Here is a 23,636-nt window from a genome sequence, read left to right as displayed (position 1 = left end):
GACGCTGCAGCTGGCGCAGCTCGGACTCAGAGCTACCGCCGCGGAGCAGCCCAGCAACCGCCTTCCCCTGCCCGTTCCCGCGCCCGGGCCGGGGCTAGGCCCCCCACCGCCGGGTCTCCGGGGGCTGCAGCAGCGGCGGCGGCGACAGCGGCGCCGCCCGCGGTTCCCACCGGGGCCCGGGCGCCGGCCCCGCTCTGCAGGATGGGCACGGTGCTGTCTCTTTCCCCCGCCTCCTCGGCCAAGGGCCGGAGGCCCGGCGGGCTGCCCGAAGAGAAGAAGAAAGCGCCGCCCGTGGGGGACGAGGCGCTGGGGGGCTACGGGGCGCCGCCAGCAGGCAAGGGCGGCAAAGGCGAGAGCCGACTCAAGCGGCCGTCCGTGCTCATCTCGGCGCTTACCTGGAAGCGCCTGGTGGCCGCGTCTGCCAAGAAGAAGAAAGGCAGCAAGAAGGTGACGCCCAAGCCGGCGTCCACTGGCCCCGACCCCCTGGTCCAGCAACGCAATCGCGAGAACCTTCTCCGCAAGGGCCGGGACCCCCCCGACGGCGGCGGCGCCACCAAGCCCCTGGCGGTGCCGGTGCCCACCGTGCCCGCGGCCGCAGCCACCTGCGAGCCGCCGTCGGGGGGCAGCGCGGCCGCCCCGCCGCCGGGTTCGGGCGGGGGCAAGCCGCCGCCGCCGCCACCCCCGGCCCCGCAGGCGGCCCCGCCGGTGCCCGGGGGCTCGCCGCGGCGGGTCATCGTGCAGGCGTCCACCGGCGAGCTGCTGCGCTGCCTGGGCGACTTCGTGTGCCGCCGCTGCTACCGCCTCAAGGAGCTGAGCCCGGGCGAGCTGGTGGGCTGGTTCCGCGGAGTGGACCGCTCACTGCTGCTGCAGGGCTGGCAAGACCAGGCCTTCATTACGCCCGCCAACCTGGTGTTCGTGTACCTGCTGTGCCGCGAGTCGCTGCGCGGGGATGAGCTGGCGTCGGCCGCCGAGCTGCAGGCCGCCTTCCTCACCTGCCTCTACCTCGCCTACTCCTACATGGGCAACGAGATCTCCTACCCGCTCAAGCCCTTCCTCGTGGAGCCCGACAAGGAGCGCTTCTGGCAACGCTGCCTGCGCCTCATCCAGCGGCTCAGCCCCCAGATGCTGCGGCTCAACGCCGACCCCCACTTCTTCACGCAGGTCTTTCAAGACCTCAAGAACGAGGGCGAGGCCGCCGCCGGCGCCGGGGGTCCACCCAGCGGGGGCGCGCCCGCGGCCCCCGCCGCCGCCTCGGCCGCCAGGGACAGCTGCGCGACCGGAGCCAAGCACTGGACTATGAACCTGGACCGCTAGGGATTCCCAAGGGCCGCGCCCGCCCCCCCACCCCAGACCCCGACACGCACTCGGAGCCCCCGGGACCATCAAGCCGCCGCCGCTGTTGCCGCCGCTCCGCGCCGTGGCCGGAGGAGGAGCCGCCCCTGTCCCGCAGGGGAAGGTGGAGGCCAGGACGCCAGAGGCCGCGGCTCTGGATTTGCTGGGCATAGGGTGGGGGTGGGGGGATGACCGCGGAAGGGGGACCCCCAGCCTCACCCTGTCTGCCTGTGCCCCCATCTCTCCAATTCTACCCGGGTCTCCTCCTTCCCTTGCGTGTGTGTCCGCAAGTCCATCTCCCTCGGTTTTGGCCATTTCCTCGCCTCCTTCCTGTATCTCCGTCTTCCTCCCTGTCTACCTTCCCATCTCCCTCTCTGCCGTTCCATTTTCCTATACCTTGGGTGTGTATTTCCGTCTCCATCTTACCCCCTACCTGACTATTATTGCCCCCCTTTCTCTTTCGGCACCTGTGTCCCCTCCTCCCCTTCTTGTTCCCTTTTCCCTGCTCCTGGCATGTGTCACCATCTTCCCTCCTGTCTGCTTACCTCCCCACCCCCCCCACCTATGTCAGCTTGCATTTCTTCCCCCGACTAAGCCCCCCGCCCCCCCGCCAATCCTCCTTCCCAGACCGAAGGGAATATTAATTCTTGATTTGGACTGACTGAGGTGCGGGGAGAAACTGCAGCCCCAGGAGCCAGAAAAACCACCAGGATGGTCCTTCGCCCCACCCCCACCTCCTCTCTCTACCTTTTTCCAACGTGTTGCATGCCGGGAGTTGGGGGGGGAGGGAGATGCCGGCTTCAGGAGGCTGAGGTTTGGGAGCCAAATCAACCTAGGAGGCCACCCCGGCGGCGGCGGAGCCTCAGAGGAAGGGCGGGAGAGACACAAACTCTTTTTACTCTGGGGGAGGGGGTGCCCCTCTTCCTTATCCTTAGGTGTTTTTGTTCCTCCCCCTTTTAATTTATTTGGTTGTTTCCAGAGGGAGGGGGGAGGGGTGGGTGTTGGGCCGGGAGCTGTCTGAGGTGCTGATTTGAGGCCGGACCGGAATCCTCCCGGGAGGGCACCAGGGACTGGGTTGGGCCTGGTGCCGTGTCCAAGGTGCCAATGATGCGGGCCGACGGCGCGGGCTGCACTGTCTGTCTGTCCGTCTGTCCCGGAGAGAACTATAAAGCGCTGGAAGCGCCTGCAGATGGTTTTGCGCCGGCCTTTCTTTGGGCCCCAGGAGGGAGGGAGTGGGATTGGGAGTGAAACTGTCACAGACAGGGCAGGATGACCCCCACGGGCCTAGTGGGGAAGGTGGGGAAGGTCCCTGAGAACTGCTATTCTCCCCCACCCCCCGCCCCCACACTGGCTTCCATCTTACAGAGAGTAAAGTAGCTAAAGATTGAGGCCTGGTGACAAAGCTGAATCCCCTCGCACACTATGCCTCCATCTTGTCTCACCTAGCTCTTCATTAATGCCCAGGCTATTTAGGGATTAAATGATGAGGACAGCAAAAGTTGTACCCTTTACAAAGTAGTCTATTGAAGTAGAACTAGCTAGTGATGATTGCTGCTTTTCTCTTCCTCCTCCACCTCTCCCCACTACATATACTGTCTAGAGTCTAGTCAGGCCTGACTAAGCCTGTGCTCACCACTCTCAGGTAGGACCTGACTGTCACACTCAGCTCCACACCCCTCCTCCAGCCCACTGGGTTGTTTCAAGGCCGTTTCAGTCACACGCCCACCCAGGATAGCCTTGGGAAGTCCATCCCTGCTTAAGGCAGCCTGGAAGACAGGAGCCACTCTCTGGGGTTGAAAGAAGAGAAATAAGCTCTTTGGCCTAAGATTCCTGTCCCATTGCCTTCTTAGCCACGTGGCTAAGCGTCCCATTCAGTTTCGTTGGCCCAAGGAGGCCTGGCTCCAGTAGAGCGCTGGCGTCTCTGACCCTGGTCGTTGCCCAGACCTCGAGGATCAGGAGTCAGAACCCGGAGAGGCCCTGAAAGACTAGGCCTGGGTTCGCTGTCCGTGGTGCTGATCGGCGCGCTCGGGCGGGGTGGGGGCTTGCAGGGGCAGGAGGTGTTGCAGACTCGGCTTCAACTAGATTTTCTGGATAATTTGGGAGTAGGTTGTGATCTCTTCTGATGGCGAGTTACAGGAGTCTCGCCCGAGAACCCAAGGATGCCGGCTTCCATTTGCCCTCCTAAGCGGACAGACCGTGACTCTACCCCGGCCTCGGCCCAGCGCCCTTGCACCCGGCCTGGAGCCGGAAATCCCTAGTCCAGATTTGTGAATCGAATTCCCGGGGGGGAGGAGGGGGAGAGCTGGCGGAAGGGAAGGCGGGAGCAGCCGCCCATTGGCTGGAATTTGGCGCAGTCAGCGCGGTGCCGTCATCTTTCTGGGTTTGGGAGGAGGGAGGGAGGAGCACTTGGGTCACCCCGCGGCTGTCGCCATAGCAACCAGACTGAGCGGGCGGGGCCACCTTTCCACTCTCCCCACTCTAGCGGAGGAAACAATCCTTATCTGCCTTATTTGGAACTAGTTAGCAAGATTACTTAATTGGAACTTCTGCGTTAAAAGTCTGAAGTGGGAGGGAAAGAGAGACTACCGAGACCCCCAAACATCCTGCTCTTGGAGAGATCACTAGGTACTGCCTCTGAACCCATAGGCACAGCATCCTCCCTTTACTACACACACACACACACACACACACACACACACACACCTCCTGGAACCTGTGGTCTGGCACTTGGAGACAGAATGTAAAAAAGCCTCAGCGCGTGGTGTCAAATTAAATCTCACTTTCCTTGCCTTGCCCCAAGGCATGAGACACTGCCATAATCCGATTAGGGGGTAAGCAACTGGAGGAGGATCAGCATGAATACATGGAAGAATTAGCCTCCTGGGTCAAACCTGGTCAGACTCCTGTTTTCTAAGGGAGGGGTGGTCACATGGAGAAAAGCGCAGTCTTTTGAGAAGGCAAGGTGAGAACGGAGAAAGTGCAGAAACAGAGTAAAGTGCCTTCTCTTTACTGACCAGAAGTGAACCTCAGGAAAGTGCCTCCAGGCTGAGAAGGGAAGTGGTGAAGAGGGCTCAGAGCTCTACAGAGAGCCCAGCCTGGGTGAGGAGTGGACTGAGGAAAGAATGGAGATGGAGAATAGGAGACAGAAACCCAGCTAGAGCCATGACTCAGCACTTCCCCTGGCAAATGGGTGACTCTCCCAGCGCAGGAGCAGCAGAGAGAGGAGGGGAGCAGGAAAGCAAATGTATGGATAAACAGTGATTTGACCATTTGTTGCATGGATATACAACCAAAGGCACACATTTTAACCCAGAAAGCAGGTATATATGCATTTATACTGATGAAGGCTCCTTCAGACGTAACAAGTACACATCTCCACTGCCTACTTCCGGGCCCCTCTTCCTGGAGCAGAGGACATTTTGTCCTGACAGCTATGCTTGCCTGTCCCTGGAATACCTTGGTACTTAATGGGAAAGAAGAAATGCAAAAAAAAAAAAAAAAAAAAACAAACAACAACCCACAGACGTGGGGGCGGGGGTGTTGGTTGTCATGGTAACCGCTTTGCCTGCCAGACAGAGTGCCCAGCAACCAGAGCATCTGGCAATATCCAAGGGGACATCCTGTGGCCTCTACCTACAGGGACTGTGCCTCAGGCACCCAGATGGGCATCTCTGGAAGATTTCTACAACAGAGGCTGCCACAGCAACCCTTCCAACCATGCCACCATGACCAAAGACAGCTGAGAGCCAGATATGGAGGACTGACCATCTTTACACATCCCACTTTAAGTGGTGCTCTTGATCTCTTTATACATGATAAACAACATTTGTTGTGAATGGCCTCAAGACAACAGGCATTAACACTTTAAGGACTTTCATTAAGACCATTACCTTCCTTTCAGCACATTGCTAAACATCCTACAAGAAGGTCATCTGTACCCACACAGGCAAGGCATGTAAATGTGGGGTAGAAAATTGTTTTAGTCCAGCGATGAAAGATTAGATACAAGATAGATAAACTGCAGGGGTAGTCTCAGGATTCAATACATTAGTTGACCTTAATTTAATACATTGATGAGATTTGGAGTCAGTCTCTCTGTTGCACTTGCAGACTGGATGGCTAATTTTTCACTCCAGCAACCCCACCCCTATTTTTTGTTTTTTCTTTCCTCTGGCTTACGTTTAACCTCTTAGTTTCTGGATTAAAATTCCCCCAATCTAGTTTGGGCTTTCATGGGTTTTTTCCCCCTGGATTTTTGCCACTATTTCTTTAATAATTAGCTACTCCTAAGGTCTCTTTCTACTTGGAGATATTGCCCACAATAGTTACTCCCCTCTCTTAACACTCCCTTCCCCTCATTTCTTTATACCTCTTGGTCACAGTCTCTTGTAATTGATATTTAGCTTCAAGTCCATAATTCATAAAACTAGTTTCTCTGTGTGCATTTTTATACATGACCACCTAAAAGGTAGGAGGGGGTTATCATCCATTCCATTATAATTTTTCTACATTTTACTCCTTAAAAAAAATAATATATGTATGATCCCAGAAAAACAGAATATCAAGAAAAACATAAGAAAGAAGAGTAATGATGGAGGGTTTGCTCTACCAGATATTTAAATGTATTATAGAGCTAAGGTAGTTCAAATATATGGCACTGACATAGGAATAGATCATAAAATAGAATGGATAATCCAAAGCTAAACTCTGGCATACATGGGAATTTAAAATATGATAAAGACACCATTTCAAATCCATTGGGAAAGATGGATTGGTCAGCATATGGTTGTACAAGTGGGTAGTCATTTATATGAAGAAAAAAGTCAATCCTTCCTCATTCTTTACCCCAAAATAAATTCCAGATTGTTTCTTTTCATGTAAAGAAAAAGAGCTACAAAATACTTAGAAGAGAAGACAGTTTAAAAGTACCTACTAAAAATTTAAATGCACATACCTTTCTATTCAGGAGTTCTGACTTCTAGTATCAAGCCTGGAGAAATACTTGAATATGTGCACATAGAGACATGACAAAGATATTTTTGTTATGTTATTGCTTGGAGATCGACAAATTAGAATCAATCTAAATATTCACCAGTATGTTAGGGGTTAAATAAACTTTGATACAGCCATATTACTGAATACTACATTATTCAGTTAAAAAGAATGGATGTACTGATGAAAGATCTACAAAACATGGAGTATCAATAACAGTTGCATAACAACATATACAGTAAAAAAAACAATATATACAGTACAATTTATGCAAAAGCAAAACAAAACTAACCCTTAATTTGTGTGTGTTTATGTGTGTGTGTGTAATAGAAGCTTGAGAAAGATATACATCACTCTTATAAATGACTTCTCGGAAGAACTGGGATTGATTTTGTCTAGAGGACATGTACCTTATCTGTGGAGTTTAATTTTTACAATAAAAATGTATTAGTATATTGTTTGCATAATTAGAAAGTAGAAGTTAATATATGGCAATGGTCAAATATTGAATAAAAATACTTAGAGAAAACAAGGATTATTTATTAGTATTGTTACTACTGCATCTTGGGTTGGGGGAGAACATTTTTTTTTGGCATAGACCTTGAAGGAAAAGATTGATTCATCTGACTCCATTTCAGCTCTTGAATGTTAGAGAAATAGAAAAAAAAAAACCATAAGTAAGATTGAAAGACAAGTGATAAGCTGATGGAATATATTTTCAGTAGAAAATTAATCGAAACTGTGAAAATGTCATTCACACCAAAAATGTAAATAATCAATGAACACATAAAAAGAGACTTTGCACACACACACACACAAAAAAAAAGACTTAGCTATTGACCAGGAAACTCAAGTAAAAATAGTAATGGGAGATTGCATGTCTTATAGTGATGAGGATTTCAGAAATGGAAAATGTCAACCATGATAAAAACATGAGGAGACATGCACTTTCTTATATTGATGTATATATGCACATGCACATATTAGTTCAGTCTGTTTGGAGAGCTACTTGGCAAGGGATCAAAATGTGAAAGGCAGCATGCTCTTCGACCCTGCTTCACATTTCCAGAAATTTGCCCTAAGGAAATAAGTGGGAAAAGACCCCCTCCAAAAAAAAATTAAAATAAAAATAAATTAAAAAAAAAAGAAAGGACCCGACACAAGGGTGCTTATCGTAACATTGTTTATCATAATAAAAAAAATGGATGTAACAGTAGGAGATTAAGTAAATTGTATAGATCAATATTCATTGGGATATTATGGACCATTAAAAATGATACATCAATCTATGTTTATTGACATGAAAAATGACCATGATAAAATGAAAATATCTGGTTAAAAACAATATCATATGGTCCTATTTGTGTAAGAGAGAGAGCGAGACCTTTAAATAGCTGTCCTCTTCATATCATTCAGATCTTGGCTTAAATAGACACCTCATCCTGATGAATTCATCTCAGCCTGCCCCATAGCCACCTTTCTTCACATACCCCTAACTTATTGTCTTCTTGGCATTTGTCACCCCCAATCATTTTTTGTTGCTTATTTATTTTGTATCCTCTCAATAGAAGGTCTGTCTTGTTCACTGCTGGATTCTCTGCACCTAGCATAGGGCTGGGTATGCAGTATGCAGTCAATAGGTCTACACTGAATGATTGGTGTATGTGTTGTGTGTTTATGTGCAGCAATAGACTCTTTTAAGATGTTTACTAAATAGTTGCTCTCCTTGAGTGGTGGGATTTTAAATGATCAGTTTTAATCTCAGTATTTTCTTGAGTTTCCTATTTTTTTATAATGAATATTATTACCTAAACAAGAAGGAAAATCATGATGAAAAAAAAGACACAGAGAAAGAAATGAAGAAGGAAGGACAGATGGGAGGAAGAAAGGAAGGAAGAAAAGGAAGGAAGGAAGGAAGGAAGGAAGGAAGGAAGGAAGGAAGGAAGGAAGGAAGGAAGGAAGGAAGGAAGGGTAAAATGGAGCTGGATGGTGTCTGGCCAACGCTGCCCTCCTTCTTTCTCACACATCTTCAAAATCTCTTCACTCCCTTTCCTCTCCTCAAACTCTTTCCAAATCCCAAGAATTTAAGAATGTCCTTTGCTGGACAAGTAAAGTTGGATAGCTATCTAGCACAGCAAACATGTGTAGGTATCCACGCAGCATGTTTGGTGCATGAACACACACGCAGCATGGATACATACTCACAAGGATCCCTCAAAGACTATTTAAAGAACACTCCTCTATCGTTGGCATAAGTGCCATAGGAGACCATTATGCCTTATTTAAATAAAAAACCTAGGGAAAATTTTCTCTTCACATGAACTTATTCATATCCTTTGTTTAAACAGGGAGAACTAGCACAGTGCCTGGCACTTAGTTAAATGTGAAATAGTGACAGTTTCCATGTTTGTCTTTGGTTGCCAGTAAGTATACAATTATACTTTTATTCTTTATCTATGTTGGACTTTATTTCTGTATGTAGTGAGAAGTAGAGATATAACTATTTTTTCCCCAAAGGAATAACAAGTTGTGCTAACCTTTGAAAAGTCTTCCTTTCCCTACAGTGAATGCGATCTTTATCTTTTATGAAATCCCCACATATACATGGGTCTGTTTCAAGGCTCTACTCAGTTCCATTGGTTTACTTAACTATTTCTGTGCCAAACCACACCTTTAATAACTGGAGCTTTGCAGTAAGCTTATTGTTCTTTTGCTAAAATTGTCTACGCTATTCTTTTTTTTAAGATTTTATTTTTTTTTTATTTATTCATGAGAATACACACAGAGGAGAGAGAGAGAGAGAGAGAGAAGCAGAGACACAGGCAGAAGGAGAAGCAGGCTCCATGCAGGGAGACCAATGTGGGACTCGGTCCCAGGTCTCCAGGATCATGCCCTGGACCCAAGGCAGTGCTAAACTGCTGAGCCACCCAGGCAGCCCCCTCTAAGCTATTCTTAAACATAGTCCAGAAGAACTTTAGAACTAAGTCTGTCAGGGACTATATTACTTTTCTAGACCAATTTGGACAGGTTTGATGTTTTGCAATATTGAGTCATTCTACCCAGGAACATGCTAAGTGTTCCATTTATTCAGGTCTTCCTTCATGTTTCTTAGTGGAGATTTGTCATGTACTTCATTTAGTCGTTCCTATGTTTTTCATTAGGTTTACCTAGGAGCATATTTTTATTGCTGTTGTAAACCTATTATTCCCAATTCTTTCCCTTAATTTTATAGAGTTGTAGAATAATCATAAGATTTTGTATGTTAATCTTGTATGTTACTGGATATACTAGCTTCATTAGTTTTAATTGTGTTCCAGTTGGTTCTGTTGGATTTTCTAGGTAGGCAGTCATAGCCTCTGCAAACAAGGACATTTTAATATCTTCCTTTCCAATATTTGCATATAGCATGTATCTTTTCTTGTCATATTGCACTGAATAGGACCTTTAGTAGAATGTTCAGCGGTCACAGTGATGAGAAGGTTAGAAGGGTAAAACAGGGCAGCCCGGGTGGCTCAGCAGTTAAGCGCTGCCTTCAGCCCAGGGCCTGATCCTGGAGACCTGGGATTGAGTCCCACGTCGGGCTCCTGGCGTGGAGCCTGCTTCTCCCTCTGCCTGTGTCTCTGCCTCTCTCTCTCTCTCTCTCTCATAAATAAATAAAATCTTAAAAAAAACCCTTAATAAAAATAATTATTCAAATTTACTGTTCTGAAGCATATTGGCCTACATAGTCCTGGCCATGTGCAATTTGAGGTTAAAGGATGGAGTGGCCAAATGTTCCTTTGCAACTCCTCCCCATTTCACCCCACCCCTCCTCCCTGTTCTGCCCAAACATTTAAAGGCAGTGTGATGTGATACACAGAACAACATACCAGGAATCAGAGGTTTGAGTCCCTATTCTACCATTAACTAACTAATCGATCTAAGTTATTCAACCTCTCTGAACTTCAGTTTTCTCACCTATCAGATAGAAACAAGGATTTCAGATGTGTTGCATCTATCAAATGACTGTAACAAGAATGATAATATTACTGTTGTTGGGGTAACAACGATTCCTATGGTAGCCAGCACTATTAATAAATATTGACAGAGGGAAAAGGGACCAAAACAGAGTCCAGAATGGAGCCCAGCACTGCCAAGACTAGCTCTGCTGGCCCCTGAGGCAGTAGGGAGCTCTGGAGACGGGGACCTCCCATGAGCTATCTATGGCCTCAGTGATATGTGTTTACTCCTTGCTGCAGGCAAGGGTCCAGTGGGACCCATGTGCACCTCTCTGGAATGCCAGCCAAGGGACTTGCTTCAGCTGCTGGCATGTAGACTCTTATGTCAGCCAGGCCCAGCCCAGCAGTATTCCTGAGTTGAAGCTTTTGGGCCAGCAGGCCAGGTCCCTTTTGGGATTCCACACTCTAAGGATGCCCTTGCCCCAGGCTGGCTCTTGCCATCAGGGAAGAACAGCTGAACCCTGCCTCTATATTGTACTTGCTTTGTGACCAGGAGTGGGGCTAGGTGCATCTGGGGGCATCTTAGGACACTAGGCATGAAACCTTCAAAATGTGAGGATATGGAATTGCATGCACACATATGTGTGCCAATACCTGTACTAACATCCATGCTTCAACATGGAGTGGAAATATGCTGAGATTTCAGCAAATCTGGGCCTTGCTATTTCCTCACTGTGAGACCTTGAGACCTCCCCGTGCCCCTGTCGTACAGGAATTTAAAAAGCTATTGTAAGTATCAGTGAGATCACGTCTATGGATGTGCTTTGTAAACTGTAAAGTGCAATACATATAAGGTGGTCCTGAGTTTTTGATACATGGTCACAGATGTGGTCATTGCACAGATGTGTATGCAAGGTGTATCCAGAACTTGTCTCTCTGCCTGTGTGTCAAAGGTAGAAAACCAAGGGAAAAGGGTAAGGGTATTGGAAAGTTGATCATAAGAGAGGAGGATGAGGTCCAGAGGTTGCTATCAGACCTCAGACCCTTCCCCACTTTCCCCATTCATTTCCCCATCTAGTGTCACCTCAGATATCTCTGTACTGCAGGATAAAAAAGGACAGCATTCCCTGAAGCCTCCCTGACAACTTCCTGCTGTGTTGCTAAGCAACTTGTCCTCCTATTCCAGAAAAAGGAACCTGATGCTCATGCTCAGGGTCTGGGCTTCCAGCCTCCTTTAGCTATTTCCCCCTCCCCTAGTCTCACAGAAATTTAAGGAAGGAGCTGCTCTGACTCACGGAAGGAGACTTGGGGTAGGTAGAGTTGGAGGATTAGACTGGTGGGAGATGGTTTGAGTTCACAGGACAGGTCTCTGTTCTGAGCTGGTTGATGCTGGGAGAATAATACTTAGGAAGCAGCCCTCTGCACTTTACTCTTTAGGCATATGCTCTGTCCTTGAGCAAACCAACAAGGTGGGTATAATCAGCATCTCCATTCTACAGATTAGGTCACTGAGGCTCAGAGAGAGTAAGTACCCTTCTTGGTTCCAAGGAGAGTAGGCAAAAGCTGGGTTTGTAGGCAAAAGCTGTATACTTGGGCTCCTTCTACTCTATCATGTCATTTGAGATCAATTCAAGTGTCACAGTTGGCCACAAGACTTCTGATAGGCATTTCTCACTCTATTTGTCTGGAACCCATGGTGAAAGCTGGATTTGGAACCTGTCCTGGGGTTGGGCTGGAGTTTGGGCACAGGTTATAGTCCTGCCACTTCCTGGGCCTCTCAGAATCTTAGAGTCTGCTCATTCTTCCACAAGAGATGATAAAGGAATAAGGGGTGGGGAAAGGAGTGAGCTGGGCTGCTAGGGTTTGAATCACATCTCTACTATTTAGCAGTACTGCGACCCCAAGCAAGATGGTTCTTGCTTAAAGAATGTTCTTTAACATTCTGTGCCTTATTTTTCCTCATCTACAGAATGGGAATAATACTAGAACAACTACAGAGGGTCATAAAGATTAAATGAATGTAGAGCTCTTTAAATATCACTTGGCACATAAGTGTCCAGTAAGTACTAGTCCTTCATTATTTTTAGGAGGCTTTAGTGTATAAAGCTTTTTCACATCCTTAGTGGTTAGAACTCACTGCTTCTGAAATGAGACTGGGTTCGGATTCTGTTCTGCCCTTTTTCACTGTGTGATTTCAGACTTAACCCTTCTATGCGTTAGTTTCCTCATCTATAAAGTGGGGGGAAATAATAATGTCTATTTCAGAGGATTGCTGTAAAGATTCAATGCAGGGGATCCCTGGGTAGCTCAGTGGTTTAGTGCTTGCCTTTGGCCCAGGGCGTGATCCTGGAGTCCCAGGACCTCTGCCTGGGTCTCTGCCTCTCTCTCTGTCTCTCTCTCTGTGTCTCTAATGAATAAATAAATAAAATCTTTAGGAAAAAAAGGGAAAAAAGATTCAATGCAATCTGTATATCAGTTATGGTCATGTTATTTGCTGTAACAAGAAATCCTGCAAATTTCAAGGAATAGTCTAATGCATGTTGATGGTGACTTCTTTTCATGTGGTGTTTTAGGAACCAGAATCCATCCATACGGTATCTCTGCCTCCTCTTAGGAATAGTCCTCCTCCGAATCCAGGTGGCAGAAAGGGAATAAGAGAGTAAGGAGAAGGCACATTTCTAAGTGCTCAAGCCTGCAAGCAACACACACTATCATTTCCATTCATATTCTGTTGGCAGAAACAAGTCACATGGCTCCCACCAAAATACAAGGAGAGTTGAAAAATTAGTTCCTGGCTGGGCAATCACTTCCCAATGATAACTCTGCTATGTAAAGTAAGGAGCATGCATCTTGGAGTGTGGGGGTTGGGGAAAGAGCTAGCTGTGTTGGCTACATTGAGAGAAATAATATTAGGATATTATTTGGGTAGTAGTAAGTGTGAAAAGTAGGTTAGGTGCTATTGCTAGTATTATTCTTTTAAATGTTTATGTATTTATTTTAGAGACAGCAAGAGCAGGGGGAAGGGTAGAGGGAGAGAGAGAGAATCTCAAGCAGACTCCACACTGAATGCAGAGCCCAAAGTGGGGCTCGATCTCATGACCCTGAGATTGTGACCTGAGCCAAAATCGAGAGTCAGACACTTAAACGACTGAGCCACCCGGACGCTCCATATTGTTAACATTATTCTTATTTAATCTACACAATGACCATGAGAAGTAAGCATTACTATTGTCCACATTTCAGAAGGTAAAACAAAGTCTCCAAATGGTATAGACATATTTCCAAAGTCACAAGGCTGGTAACTAGCTAAGATCCTATAATTCTAGATTCAGTATTACCCCAAGAAGAAATGGAAGATCCATTGGGTATAGGAGGCTGCCCCATGTGACAGCAGTGTGGCCCCATCACCAGTCAAGAGGCCAGTTCTTGGTGAAGCTCAGCAGCTGGGTCTAGGACAAGGTCTGGACTGGCCTAGAAAAGTAGATGTGGCCACTCAAGTTCCTCCTGGGACAGATGGGAGCATCTGATTGGCATTAGAGGAGGAAGAGGCAATTACTTGCTTTGTTTCAGGTGGTTTTATTGGTCTGCTTAATAATAGAAAATACTGATATATGTACCATGGTACTTATGTAATAATTTAATCCTTCAGCCCAATAAGGTAGATTCTGTTATTATCAAATCCATCTTGCAGATAGGGTCATTGAGGGACAAAGTAGAGCAGTAAAGTGCTTGAGGTCACACAGCTGGTAAGGGACAGAGCCAGCACCCAAGCCCGGGAAGTCCAGCCCCAAAGCCCTTGCTCCTACCTCCACCCCCATACTATGTTGCCTTCGTCTACAAAGAAAGGAAAGAAAGAAACAGCAGGCAGGATCCAGTGAGAGAATTCTCAGAAATAGAGAAAGTAACAGTCAATGGGACAGTGGGTCACTTGTCTCCTCATATGAAACCCACCGTTCCAAGACAGAGGAGAGTCAGGGAGAAATACCACTGACAAAACTGAGGTAGGAAATGCCACCAAAGTCAAGGTGCAGTCAGACCCCCCAGCCCCACCCCAGAGTACAGTGATCTACTCCAGCTTGTAGGAGCACAGGTAGGAAGGTGAAGTCTTCCAAAAGACAAGGGGGTAACACTACAGTTTCTGATTTGTTCTTTATCAGATGGAGGCCCTAACCAAGGACACTCATAAGACAAGTCATCAATCTGCCTTCATAACCAACCACCTTCTGCTATGACAACTAGACAAGACTGTACCTGCAATGGGCACGCAGCAGGTCACAGCCACATGAAGAAGAGGCTCTCCAGGAGGGCCCAGCAGGAACGGATCTGCTGTGATGCTGAGGATGTGAGCTGGGTGGGGGCGGGGGCGGGGGATGGCGGGCGTCACAGGCTCGGCCAGCCACCTGACTTCTCTGAGCCTGAGCTTCCTCATCTGAACGTGGTGGTAACCATCCCCACCTGGCAAGGCTGTGGCCCCATCAAATGAGATATCACATGAAAAGTATTAGCATAGGGCAGAGCCTGGCAGAGTCAGGTTTAATGAAAGGGTAAGGCTCATTTTTATTATCGGCAGGTCTACTTGATATGAGTTATAGACAGGTTGAGGAACAAGCTGAAATTAAATGCATTTTAAAGACAGGTTGAAAAAAGATGAAGGCCAGAAAAGCGGAAAGGTCTGAGAAAATGTACAGCGTAGAAGCCCATTTCAATGTCTATCTATGGTCACCTGAGCTACCATGTGGGCAAGTGCTCTGGTAAGCCTTGGTGCCCTAGGTGGCATCATTGCCCTGTGACTCTGCAGGTATAAGGCCTTGAGGACACAGATGTCTTTGTGCCACATGCTAGTCGGGGTTCTGATTCCATCTTCAAGTGGAGCTTGGTGACATAGAACACACATTAGTGGAGGAGACACAGGTCTGTGTAATCCTGGCAAAGGGTGGGATGGATCCTACAAAAAAAGGTGATCAAGGGCCACTCAGGGCAATGGAGAAATCACTCACCACTGAGAAAAAGCTTAGGAGAGAAATCAGAAGACACATGTGCTAGAACAAGACTAAGACTTTAGCCAAGTCTCTTATCATCTTGGGCCTTGGTTTATTTATCCTTCTAGTGGGTCAAGCAATCCCTGCCCTGTCTTCCTCCCTGGCCTTAGAGGGGACCAACAGAACAATGGATGTGCAAGTGTTTTGTTTTATTGTTGTTTTAAGATTTTATTGCTTTATTTGAGAGAGACATGGGGGGTGTGGGCAGAGGGAGAGGGAGAAGCAGATGAAAGGTCACATAGCAAGTTAGTTGCCATGTTGAGACTGGAATTCCGGTTTTCTGATTCCCAATCCTGTATCGTAGCTTTGAAACTGGCTCTGTGTGTAGGAAAAGACAGAGGGGCAGGGTGGGCTTTAAAGATATAATTTCATAGGTAAGAAGATCCTCTAATCTAATGATACCTCCCCTCCGCTGCCCAAAGGCACCTGAAATCTTGCCTTATTCATAGGACTTCAAGAGTCTCAAGGTTGGGGACACCTGGGAGGCTCAGTGGTTGAGCAGCTGCCCCGCAGGAAGCCTGCTTCTCCCTCTACCTCTCTCTGTGTGTCTCTCATGAATAAATGAACAAAATCTTTAAAAAAAAAAGTCTCAAGGTTGGAGAAGTAACCTTGTCTCCCCCACTTCCGCAAACCCCCAAGGAAGGAGCTGCTGAGTATTGACAGTGTTGCTTCCTTCAATCAAAGTGACAGATCTGTTTTCCTGTAGTTTCCTACCACATGTCCCAACACTGCCCTCAATCGTGCACAGCCAGGTCCTCTGCCATGGGCAGCGATGTTGAGTAATCGAGGACAGGTCTTGTGTCCCTTTCCTCAGTGTGATTTCCAGACCACCTCTCATGTTGTGGGTTCTCCAGCTTTCTGTCTTTGCATTTCCTGAGCCCACCACTCTGTATGTTCTCCATTTGGTGTTGTCTCAGAAGTGTTCTCTAACACTGTGTCCAGTATGCTGGGGGCACCATCACTAGAGCAAGTCGTTTCCTACATCTTTGATGCCATAGCTCCGTCACTGCATCCTCAGAGCTCAATGGTTTTTCTGCATCCCACCCATCAGGCTCCCACTTAATATTGTGCTAAGAAGCCACTAATTTGGGACACCTGGGTGGCTCAGCGGTTGAGTATCTCCCTTTGGCTGGGGGGGGTGGGGTACGTCCTTGGGTCCTGGGATCGAGTCCCACATCAGGCTCCCTGCATGGAACCTGCTTCTCCCTCTGCCTGTGTCTCTGCCTCTCTCTCTCTGTGTCTCTCATGAATAAATCAATAATTTTTTTTAAAAAAAGAAGCCACTAATTTATACACAGGCTTTCCTGAACCACTGCCTTGCCACATCTCGCACTCTGACCTCCTGTCCTTTCATTTAATGATTTAAGAGCAGGGCCTCACACTCCGTGCTGGAAAATTTCACCTTGTTAGATTTAGCCCTCAATTCTTAGCTTTTTGGATCCTGGTTCTGTCTCTCCGGTGAATCTGTTATCCCTCCCAGCTTCCTGCCCCCTGTAAGGAGGTCCTTTGTACCTCCCTCCAACACACGAAGGCCCTCACAATGTGGGGATGATCCCTTAGAATACATGAGCCCGCCCTTCCACCATGTGAGGTCTATAGGGCATGGTGATATGAACATGCTCACCCCCGAACATTAGGTGACTAAAGTAGGGTACCATTAAATTCTAAAAGGCATAGTGAAAAGAAAAGAGATGATGGCAGAGAGATATGAATAGTGATCTCTGTGTAATGGGGCTGTAGGTGGTTTTCCCCCAGCTTCGTTACACTCTTCATCCAACTCATATTTAATGAAGGCCTTATGTGTGTACTTTCCTTTTTTTAAAAGATTTTATTTATTTATTCATGAGAGACACAGAGAGAGAGAAGCTGAGACACAGGCAGAGGGAGAAGCAGGCCCCATGCAGGGAGCCTGTCGTGGGACTCGATCCCAGGTTTCCAGGACCACGCCCTGAGTTGAAGCTTGCGCCAAACCGCTGAGCCACCAGGGCTGCCCATGCCTGTATTTTCCATTTTCTTTTTCTATTTTTAAATTATTATTTATTATTTTTTTTTACTGGAGTTCAATTTGCCAATACATAGCATAACACCCAGTGCTCATCCCATCAAGTGCCCCCCTCAGTGCCCATCACCCAGTCACCCCATTCCCCCCACCTCCCTTTCCACCACCCCTTGTTCGTTTCCCAGAGTTAGGAGTCTCTCATGTTCTGTCTCCCTCTCTGATATTTCCCACTCATTTTCTCTCCTTTCCCCTTTATTCCCTTTCACTATTTTTTTATATTCCCTAAATGAATGAGACCATATAATGTTTGTCCTTCTGTATTTTCCATTTTCTATGCTATTTCTGTGTCATTTGGAAAACCAGGAAAAAATTAAGTGAAAATAAAATGAAAAAGAATAAAGACTCTTTCCCTGGGTGGACCTTGATGACTTCAACAGCACTCTTGGGGAAAAGCATCCCAACCCTCCCTGCACTTAATTGTGCTGCCTTCCACCTGCATGTCCCCTTCTGGCCCACAGGACACAGTGGAATCTTGTCAGCCTCCTGCGGGAGCCCAGGGTGGTCTCTCCTCAACCTACAGGAACCTTGGGAAAGAAGCACCAAGACCATGGGGAAGGGGATTGCCTTGGTGTGCAGCCCAAAGTTGCCGCATTCCCTTCACGCACCTGCCCAGGTGTTGGTCCATCTAGGGGAATGCATTTAAGGCAGTTTTCCTGCCAACAGCTGTTGTAAAAGGCACCAAGAGAGCATAAAGGCCAGGGTTGCAGTGGGCACAAGATTCAGAAGGGCCTCCAGGTTGTAAGGAAAAAGGCGGGCCATTAAGCATCTGCCTTCAGCCCAGGTCATGATCCCAGGGTCCTGGGATGGAGTAGAGCTCCCGATTTGTCCCTCTCCCTCTGCCCTTGCCCCCTATTCGTGTTTTTTCTCTCTCTCTCAAATAAATAAAATCTTTACAAAGGGGGGGGCAGCCAGAATGACCCATTTGAGCCACTTCCAGGACTTCCTGAAGGAGGCAGAGCTAGGGTGCCCCTTTGCCCTCCTCTCTGAAGGCCAAAGGAAGCCTAGAAGCGTCGGGGTCCTCCCCGCCTCGGGCGGGTGAGACACCTGAGGTTCCTTCGGGCTCAGTCCGGGGATTAGCGGCAAAACCCGGCCCTGGTTTACCCTCATCCGACCAGCAGAGGGCGCGCGCCACCCGCGAGAAGGAGGGTCCCGCCGCAAGCCCCCGCCGAGAGCGCGCGCGGGGAAAGGGGGGGGGCAGCCAAAATCAGGAGGCAGATCTACAGAAGAGATAGCGTTGGAGATGGGGGGGGGCGTTTTGTAAATGAAGGGGAGAGAAAGTCAAAGTGAGGGTAGGCTGGGGAGGGGCGGTGGGGAAGGAAAGGAACTGGAGACAGGAAAGGTTGAGATGGTGTGCAGAGGAGACCGGCTGGGATGGGGGGTGAGACGGGGTGGCGAGAAGGGACAGGTGGAAGGCAGAGTGAGGCAGGTTGGGGTGGACTACCCTGGGGTCCATCAGGTGGGGCGGCTGCAGCAGGGCGGCCTCCCTCCCGGGGTGAGCCCACCCATCAGGGGCTCCTCTGCCCGCCCCCAGCACCCGAGCCTGCTTTGCCCTCATTCTCTTCCTGGTAAGGCCTTCCCGCTCAGGCCTGAGTTGGGCATCTCCACCCCCCTCCCCCGGAATAAAGGTTCTGGTGCATCAAAGAACTCAGAGAGGAGGCAGTAGGGAGCTCCGGAGCTTTAATGGGTCTGGAAGGGAAGAGAAACACACCAGGCCATCCAGAGAGAGAGACAGAGGCGGGAGGAAGGGGGGCCAGAAGCTACCCAGAGGAGTCACAGGGGGCAGCGGCCCTCACCAAGCCCGGAGAAGCCCAGAGGTCAAGGACTGTGTGAGGCTTCTATCACTCCAGGACGGGGCAGCTCAGTGGGGGAAAGAAAAAATGAGAAAAGATTTGGAATTCGGAAAAGAGGGGTCCTAACGGAGAGGGCTTCCAGGAGCCAGGCACAAGACAGGTGGAGGACAGGGAGAGACAGGGGAGGTCCGGGAACCCCGTCGGGGCTCTGGGGCCTAGAAGGTGGAGTTAAGGAAAGAGGGGAGGAGGCCACAGTCACTCTCCCCTGGGGGTTGAGGGTGATGCAGGGTGGGAGGAGGGGTGGGGGGTGCAGGGGCAAATCCAGTGCTGAAAGAAGACCGCGGAGGCTTCCTGCCCCTTCCCCGGGGCTGGGCGCGGGCGCGGCGAGGGAGTAAAATCTGAGAGCAAAGGAGCGGTGGGGGGGCTCCGGGCCCTTTCCCCGGGTGTGGATGGGACGGCGCGCGGCTCCGGGCGCCCCGGCTAGTGGTAGTGGCCCCCCAAGTGCGAGGCGGCGGCCACCGCCCCGAAGGGCCCGGGCGGGGGCTGCAAGCCGGGGCTGGGGTAGAGTGCGGCGGTGGCGGCGGCCGTGGCGGCGGGGCCCGGGCCCGGCCAGTAGGAGAAGCCGGCGGGCGCGACGCCGGCCGACGCGGCCATCAGGTTGAGTTTGGAGAGGCCGGGGAAGGGCAGCGGGGCCAGGCCGGCCGGCAGCTTGTAGAGCGCGCCGTCCTGGGCGGCGGCGGCGGCGGCGGCGGCGGCGGCCGCGGCGTGGGCGTGCGCGGGGGGCGGCTGGCAGGCCTGCGCCAGGCCCTGGAAGTCGAAGCGGTAGGCGTAGCGCTTGCCGTGCACCTTGCTCATGATGTTCTTGTCGTAGTAGTAGCGCAGCGCGCGGCTCAGCTTGTCGTAGTTCATGTTGGGCTTGCTCTTGCGCTCGCCCCAGCGCCGCGCCACCTCGTCGGGGTCCGTGAGCTTGAACTCGCCGTGGCCGCCCTCCCACGCGATGCAGCCGGCGTTGGCGCGGTCGGCCAGCAGCTCCAGCAGAAACTGCCACAGCTGGATCTGCCCGCTGCCTGTGGGGAGGGGGCGGTCAGCCACGGGCGGGGCGGGGCGGGGCGGGGCGGGGCGGGGAAGGGGCGAGGCGGCGGGGGCGCGGCGGCCGGCCGGCGGGGGAGGGGGCCGCTCCGCGCAGCGGCCCTGAGCCCGTCCCGGGCTTTTGCACAATGGAAACCGGGTTTGCCTCCTGGGAGGACGCAGCCCCGAGGGCTCCAGGCTTGGTGAGAATTGGGGAGGAGGCGGCGGCTGCGCGCACAAGGCCCGCGGCTTTCAGGAGCCGGCGAGGGCCGGATATCGCGCCCCTACTGCCACCTGGGCCCTGCGCCCTTCTTCGGAGCAGAGGGGAGCCTGCACCGCCGCACGGGGTGGTCTGCGCAGGTGCCTCGACTGCCACATCCCAGCTGGACCATGTCTGCAAGTCCAGAGGGAAGAGGCAGGGGTGCAGCGGGACCACCGCCGCCGCTCGACAGGGCCTAGCGGTCAAAGGCCTACGGTTGGACTGGCGCCGCCTGAGGTGGAGAAGAGGTGGAGGCTGGCTTTTTGGAGGTACTAGTCAGACAGGAATGGGGGGCAGTGACCTCCAAAGCTTGCGAGGAATGTCAGACTCTGAAGGCTCCCCACCCTCGCCAGGGTCCGGGGTGCAGAGCGCTGCGCTGGCGCTCACTCGCGTTCAGCCCCGTTTTTCGAAATAGGCGGGATTCTCGGCTTGGGAAGGTGTCATACTTTGGGGTGTGATGCACGGCTCTGAGGAGAGGACATAAGACCGGGAAGTGGGAAGTCGCTGTGCTTGGCTCCCTGCCTCCTTCCATCTTTGGCCATCTCTGGGCTCTTCGGGCTGCATTCAGGATGGCTGGTAGCAGCAAGTAGGATTTTCCCGGCTATGCAGGTGATTAGAGGGCTGCCAAAGAATTTTCATGCCCCTACTTTCAAGCCTCAATCAGACAAGGGAAGAAAAATCTTGGTACAATTACTTCCCCTCTTTAAGGGGAGGGCAAAAAAAAAAAAAAAGATTTTTCCTTGAAATAATCTGATTATTAAAACAATAATAATCTGATTATTGGTTCAAATCAGGCCTGATGGAGCCTCTCCTTTCTCAACCACTGGCTCTGAATCCAGACGCTGCCCTTCACCATCATTTCAACCCCAATCCCTCCACACCAGCTCAGCAAAAAGCTGCCTGACTCCAGGTCAGGAGCTCCAGGTCAGGAACAAAGGAAGGTTTGGGTTAAAATGTGCAGCTGGCACTGCCGCAGACCCACATCAGAGGCTTGGAAACCCATTTTTGTTGGGAGTCATGTCCCCTTCTGGATAAAGCAGTTGCCAACCTTGTCTTTGAGGTTACTGTAACTTGGTGAGATCTAGGATACTGACTGGTGGGCGGTAGGGGCTGCAGGGAGGCTTTGCCTGGAGGGCCAGCGAGGCTCTGAGACCAGCAAGGCAAAGCGGAGAGTAATTTAGCAACTTGGAGAGCCCGGTGGGGGAACCTGAGAATCAACAGCAATGGCCCAGCCAACTTGACTCCCAGAGCCCTGCGGGCCTGAGCCAGTGAGGCAGGTAGGTAGGTGCTCACTCGGTTCGGGTGGTGAGAAGGACTGGAGTGGCCAGGGAGTAAACATCTGGGTCCCCTTGCCCAGAGGTGCTCGGCTTTGTGCTCCTGCTACCAAGAGGGAAAGGACGCCAAGCATCTGGGTCCTGGCCTGGAAGGGGATAAGGACCAAGGGCCAGGATCCTCTCCCTCTGCCCGGGGCCTGCAGGTCCAGCTCTGGGACTGGGAATCTGCTGGAGCCAAAGGCCAAGTGAATGCCTCCTTCCCTCAGCCTCCCACAGCCATGCCTGGACCCTTCCTTTCCAGGGCCGTGCAGTGCACATCGCTTCCACCCTCTGTTCGGCCCCTCCTTCTGGGGTGGGTGCCCCGGCCTTCTCCCGCGCCCGCGGGCCAACTCACCTTTCTGCACCGCCGGGCTCAGCGGCCCCCACCCCGGGCTCTTCCCTTCCTTGAAGAGACCGTCTCCGACGGGATCTGTAAGATGCAGCAGGAGAAAACACTCAGGACCCGAGCGGAGGTTGTGGGCTTGACCGAAAGGGCTCCGGGCCAAGGCTCGGGGGCGGAGGGGTTGGGGGTTGGTTCCTGGGTGCGAGGCTGGGGGCTTGAGCCGCCGGCTCCTCCTCCGCGAGCCTGGCCCGGGCGCGCGCCGCGCGGAGCCCCTCCATAACGCCCAAGTCAGGAAACGCGTCCAGGAAAAAGGAAATCCGCTTTCCGAACGGGCCGGCGGGAGCCTTATAAAGCCGAGCAGGGAGTGCGCCGGCGGAGCGGGAGCGCCCGGAGCCCATCGCAGAAGACAGGAGGGCGCCTGGAAGGCTGGGCTGGTGGGAACGCTCGGAGCACGGAGGTGAGGAGCCACGAGGGCGCAGGGGCGACGCTCAGCTGACCACAGCCTCCCGACGCTGAACGCACACGGAGTCGGTCCCCGGCCACACCGAAGACCCCTGCTCCCCCTACCAGGCTCTCCAAGCCCCTCGGCTCGCGCCCTCGGCCTCCCAGGTTCCCAATCTGCTCACTTCGAGTCCTTAGACCTCACACTAAAACCCCAAAGCTCTCCATCTGCCTTTAAGGTCCCCCGATGCCCTAGATTGCTCAGTCCTCCCGGCAATCCTAGTCTCTGGACCACGTCCGGTTCCCTTGGACCCCAGTAACCCCTTCCCATGCCCGAACCCAAACTTCCGGCCCCGGGTCCTGGTGCCTCCAGCCCCCGGCTGGTCCCTGGTACCTGGCAGGTACATGTTGATCAGCAGGGGCTGGGAGGCGCCGCTCTGTCTCATCGCCGCCAGGGACTGGGTGGTGGGAGGTGTGTGTGGGGGGGTGATGAGAGAGGGGGGACGCGTCAGGCTTTGCGCTCCGGGGCACCGATCCCCGCCCGAGGCAACCGCGGGTGACAAGGAGAAGAAGACGGCGCGGGTCCGGCAGGGCCTGGCGGGAGGGGGCTGCCCGGGTGTGGCGGGGGATGGAGGGGGTCCTGGAGCGATGCTCCCAGCTACCAGGCTGCCTGGAACCCTCCGGCCCCCCGCGCGGGCAGGGGCCGCAATTTCCGTTTTAATTAAAGCGCTGCTGCCTCGGCCCCCCGGACCCCGCCCCCGCCCCTCTTATCGCCCCATCGCAATAAAGTCTCCAACGCGCAGCGCCGCAGCCAAGCGCACCCAGCAGCCCCCAGCGCCCCGCAACCCGGGAGACGCGCGGGGGATGGGCCTGGGCCTCCCGCTCTGATAGGGGTCGGGAGCGCATTGCTTTTCCGCCTCCGTGACTCTCAGCAAACAGCGACGGGGCAGGGTACCCGGCCCCACCTCGGACCCCCGGGGCCACAGCCCCTCCTTTCGCCCATTCCCGCCCCCATCACGGCTCCACTCTCCTCCCCCTTCCTCCCCCCACCCCCACCCGGGT

The 23,636-nt window shown here is 51.6% G+C and overlaps 2 protein-coding genes across 2 annotated transcripts; one reads left to right on the top strand and one right to left on the bottom strand.

Annotated features, from left to right (window-relative positions):
* Positions 1–2,520, top strand: CDK5R2 (cyclin dependent kinase 5 regulatory subunit 2). The gene has a single exon (XM_072813602.1). It carries the CDS (start codon positions 202–204, stop codon positions 1,312–1,314), a length of 1,113 nt encoding a protein of 370 aa, XP_072669703.1. The 5' UTR covers positions 1–201; the 3' UTR covers positions 1,315–2,520.
* Positions 2,521–18,675: 16,155 nt separating this feature from the next.
* FEV (FEV transcription factor, ETS family member) lies at positions 18,676–23,049 on the bottom strand. The gene is made up of 3 exons (XM_072812847.1): positions 22,969–23,049; positions 22,146–22,220; positions 18,676–20,217 (listed from the first exon to the last, which is right to left on the bottom strand). Exons 1-3 carry the CDS (start codon positions 23,018–23,020, stop codon positions 19,631–19,633), a joined length of 714 nt encoding a protein of 237 aa, XP_072668948.1. The 5' UTR covers positions 23,021–23,049; the 3' UTR covers positions 18,676–19,630.
* Positions 23,050–23,636: the final 587 nt, after the last annotated feature.

The sequence above is a fragment of the Canis lupus genome, chromosome 36 (assembly GCF_048164855.1).
Source record: "Canis lupus baileyi chromosome 36, mCanLup2.hap1, whole genome shotgun sequence".
Classification (NCBI taxonomy): Eukaryota; Metazoa; Chordata; class Mammalia; order Carnivora; family Canidae; genus Canis; species Canis lupus.
This window is presented reverse-complemented; position numbering and strand designations above follow the sequence as displayed.

Excerpts from the sequence above, each read along its gene's own strand:
- CDK5R2 (XM_072813602.1), top strand. The coding sequence starts at position 202 with ATGGGCACGGTGCTGTCTCTTTCCCCCGCCTCCTCGGCCAAGGGCCGG.
- FEV (XM_072812847.1), bottom strand. The coding sequence starts at position 23,020 with ATGAGACAGAGCGGCGCCTCCCAGCCCCTGCTGATCAACATGTACCTG. Across the intron at positions 22,221-22,968 it reads GATCAACATGTACCTGCCAG|ATCCCGTCGGAGACGGTCTC; the intron begins GTACCAGGGACC and ends TGCATCTTACAG. Across the intron at positions 20,218-22,145 it reads GAGCCCGGCGGTGCAGAAAG|GCAGCGGGCAGATCCAGCTG; the intron begins GTGAGTTGGCCC and ends CCCTCCCCACAG.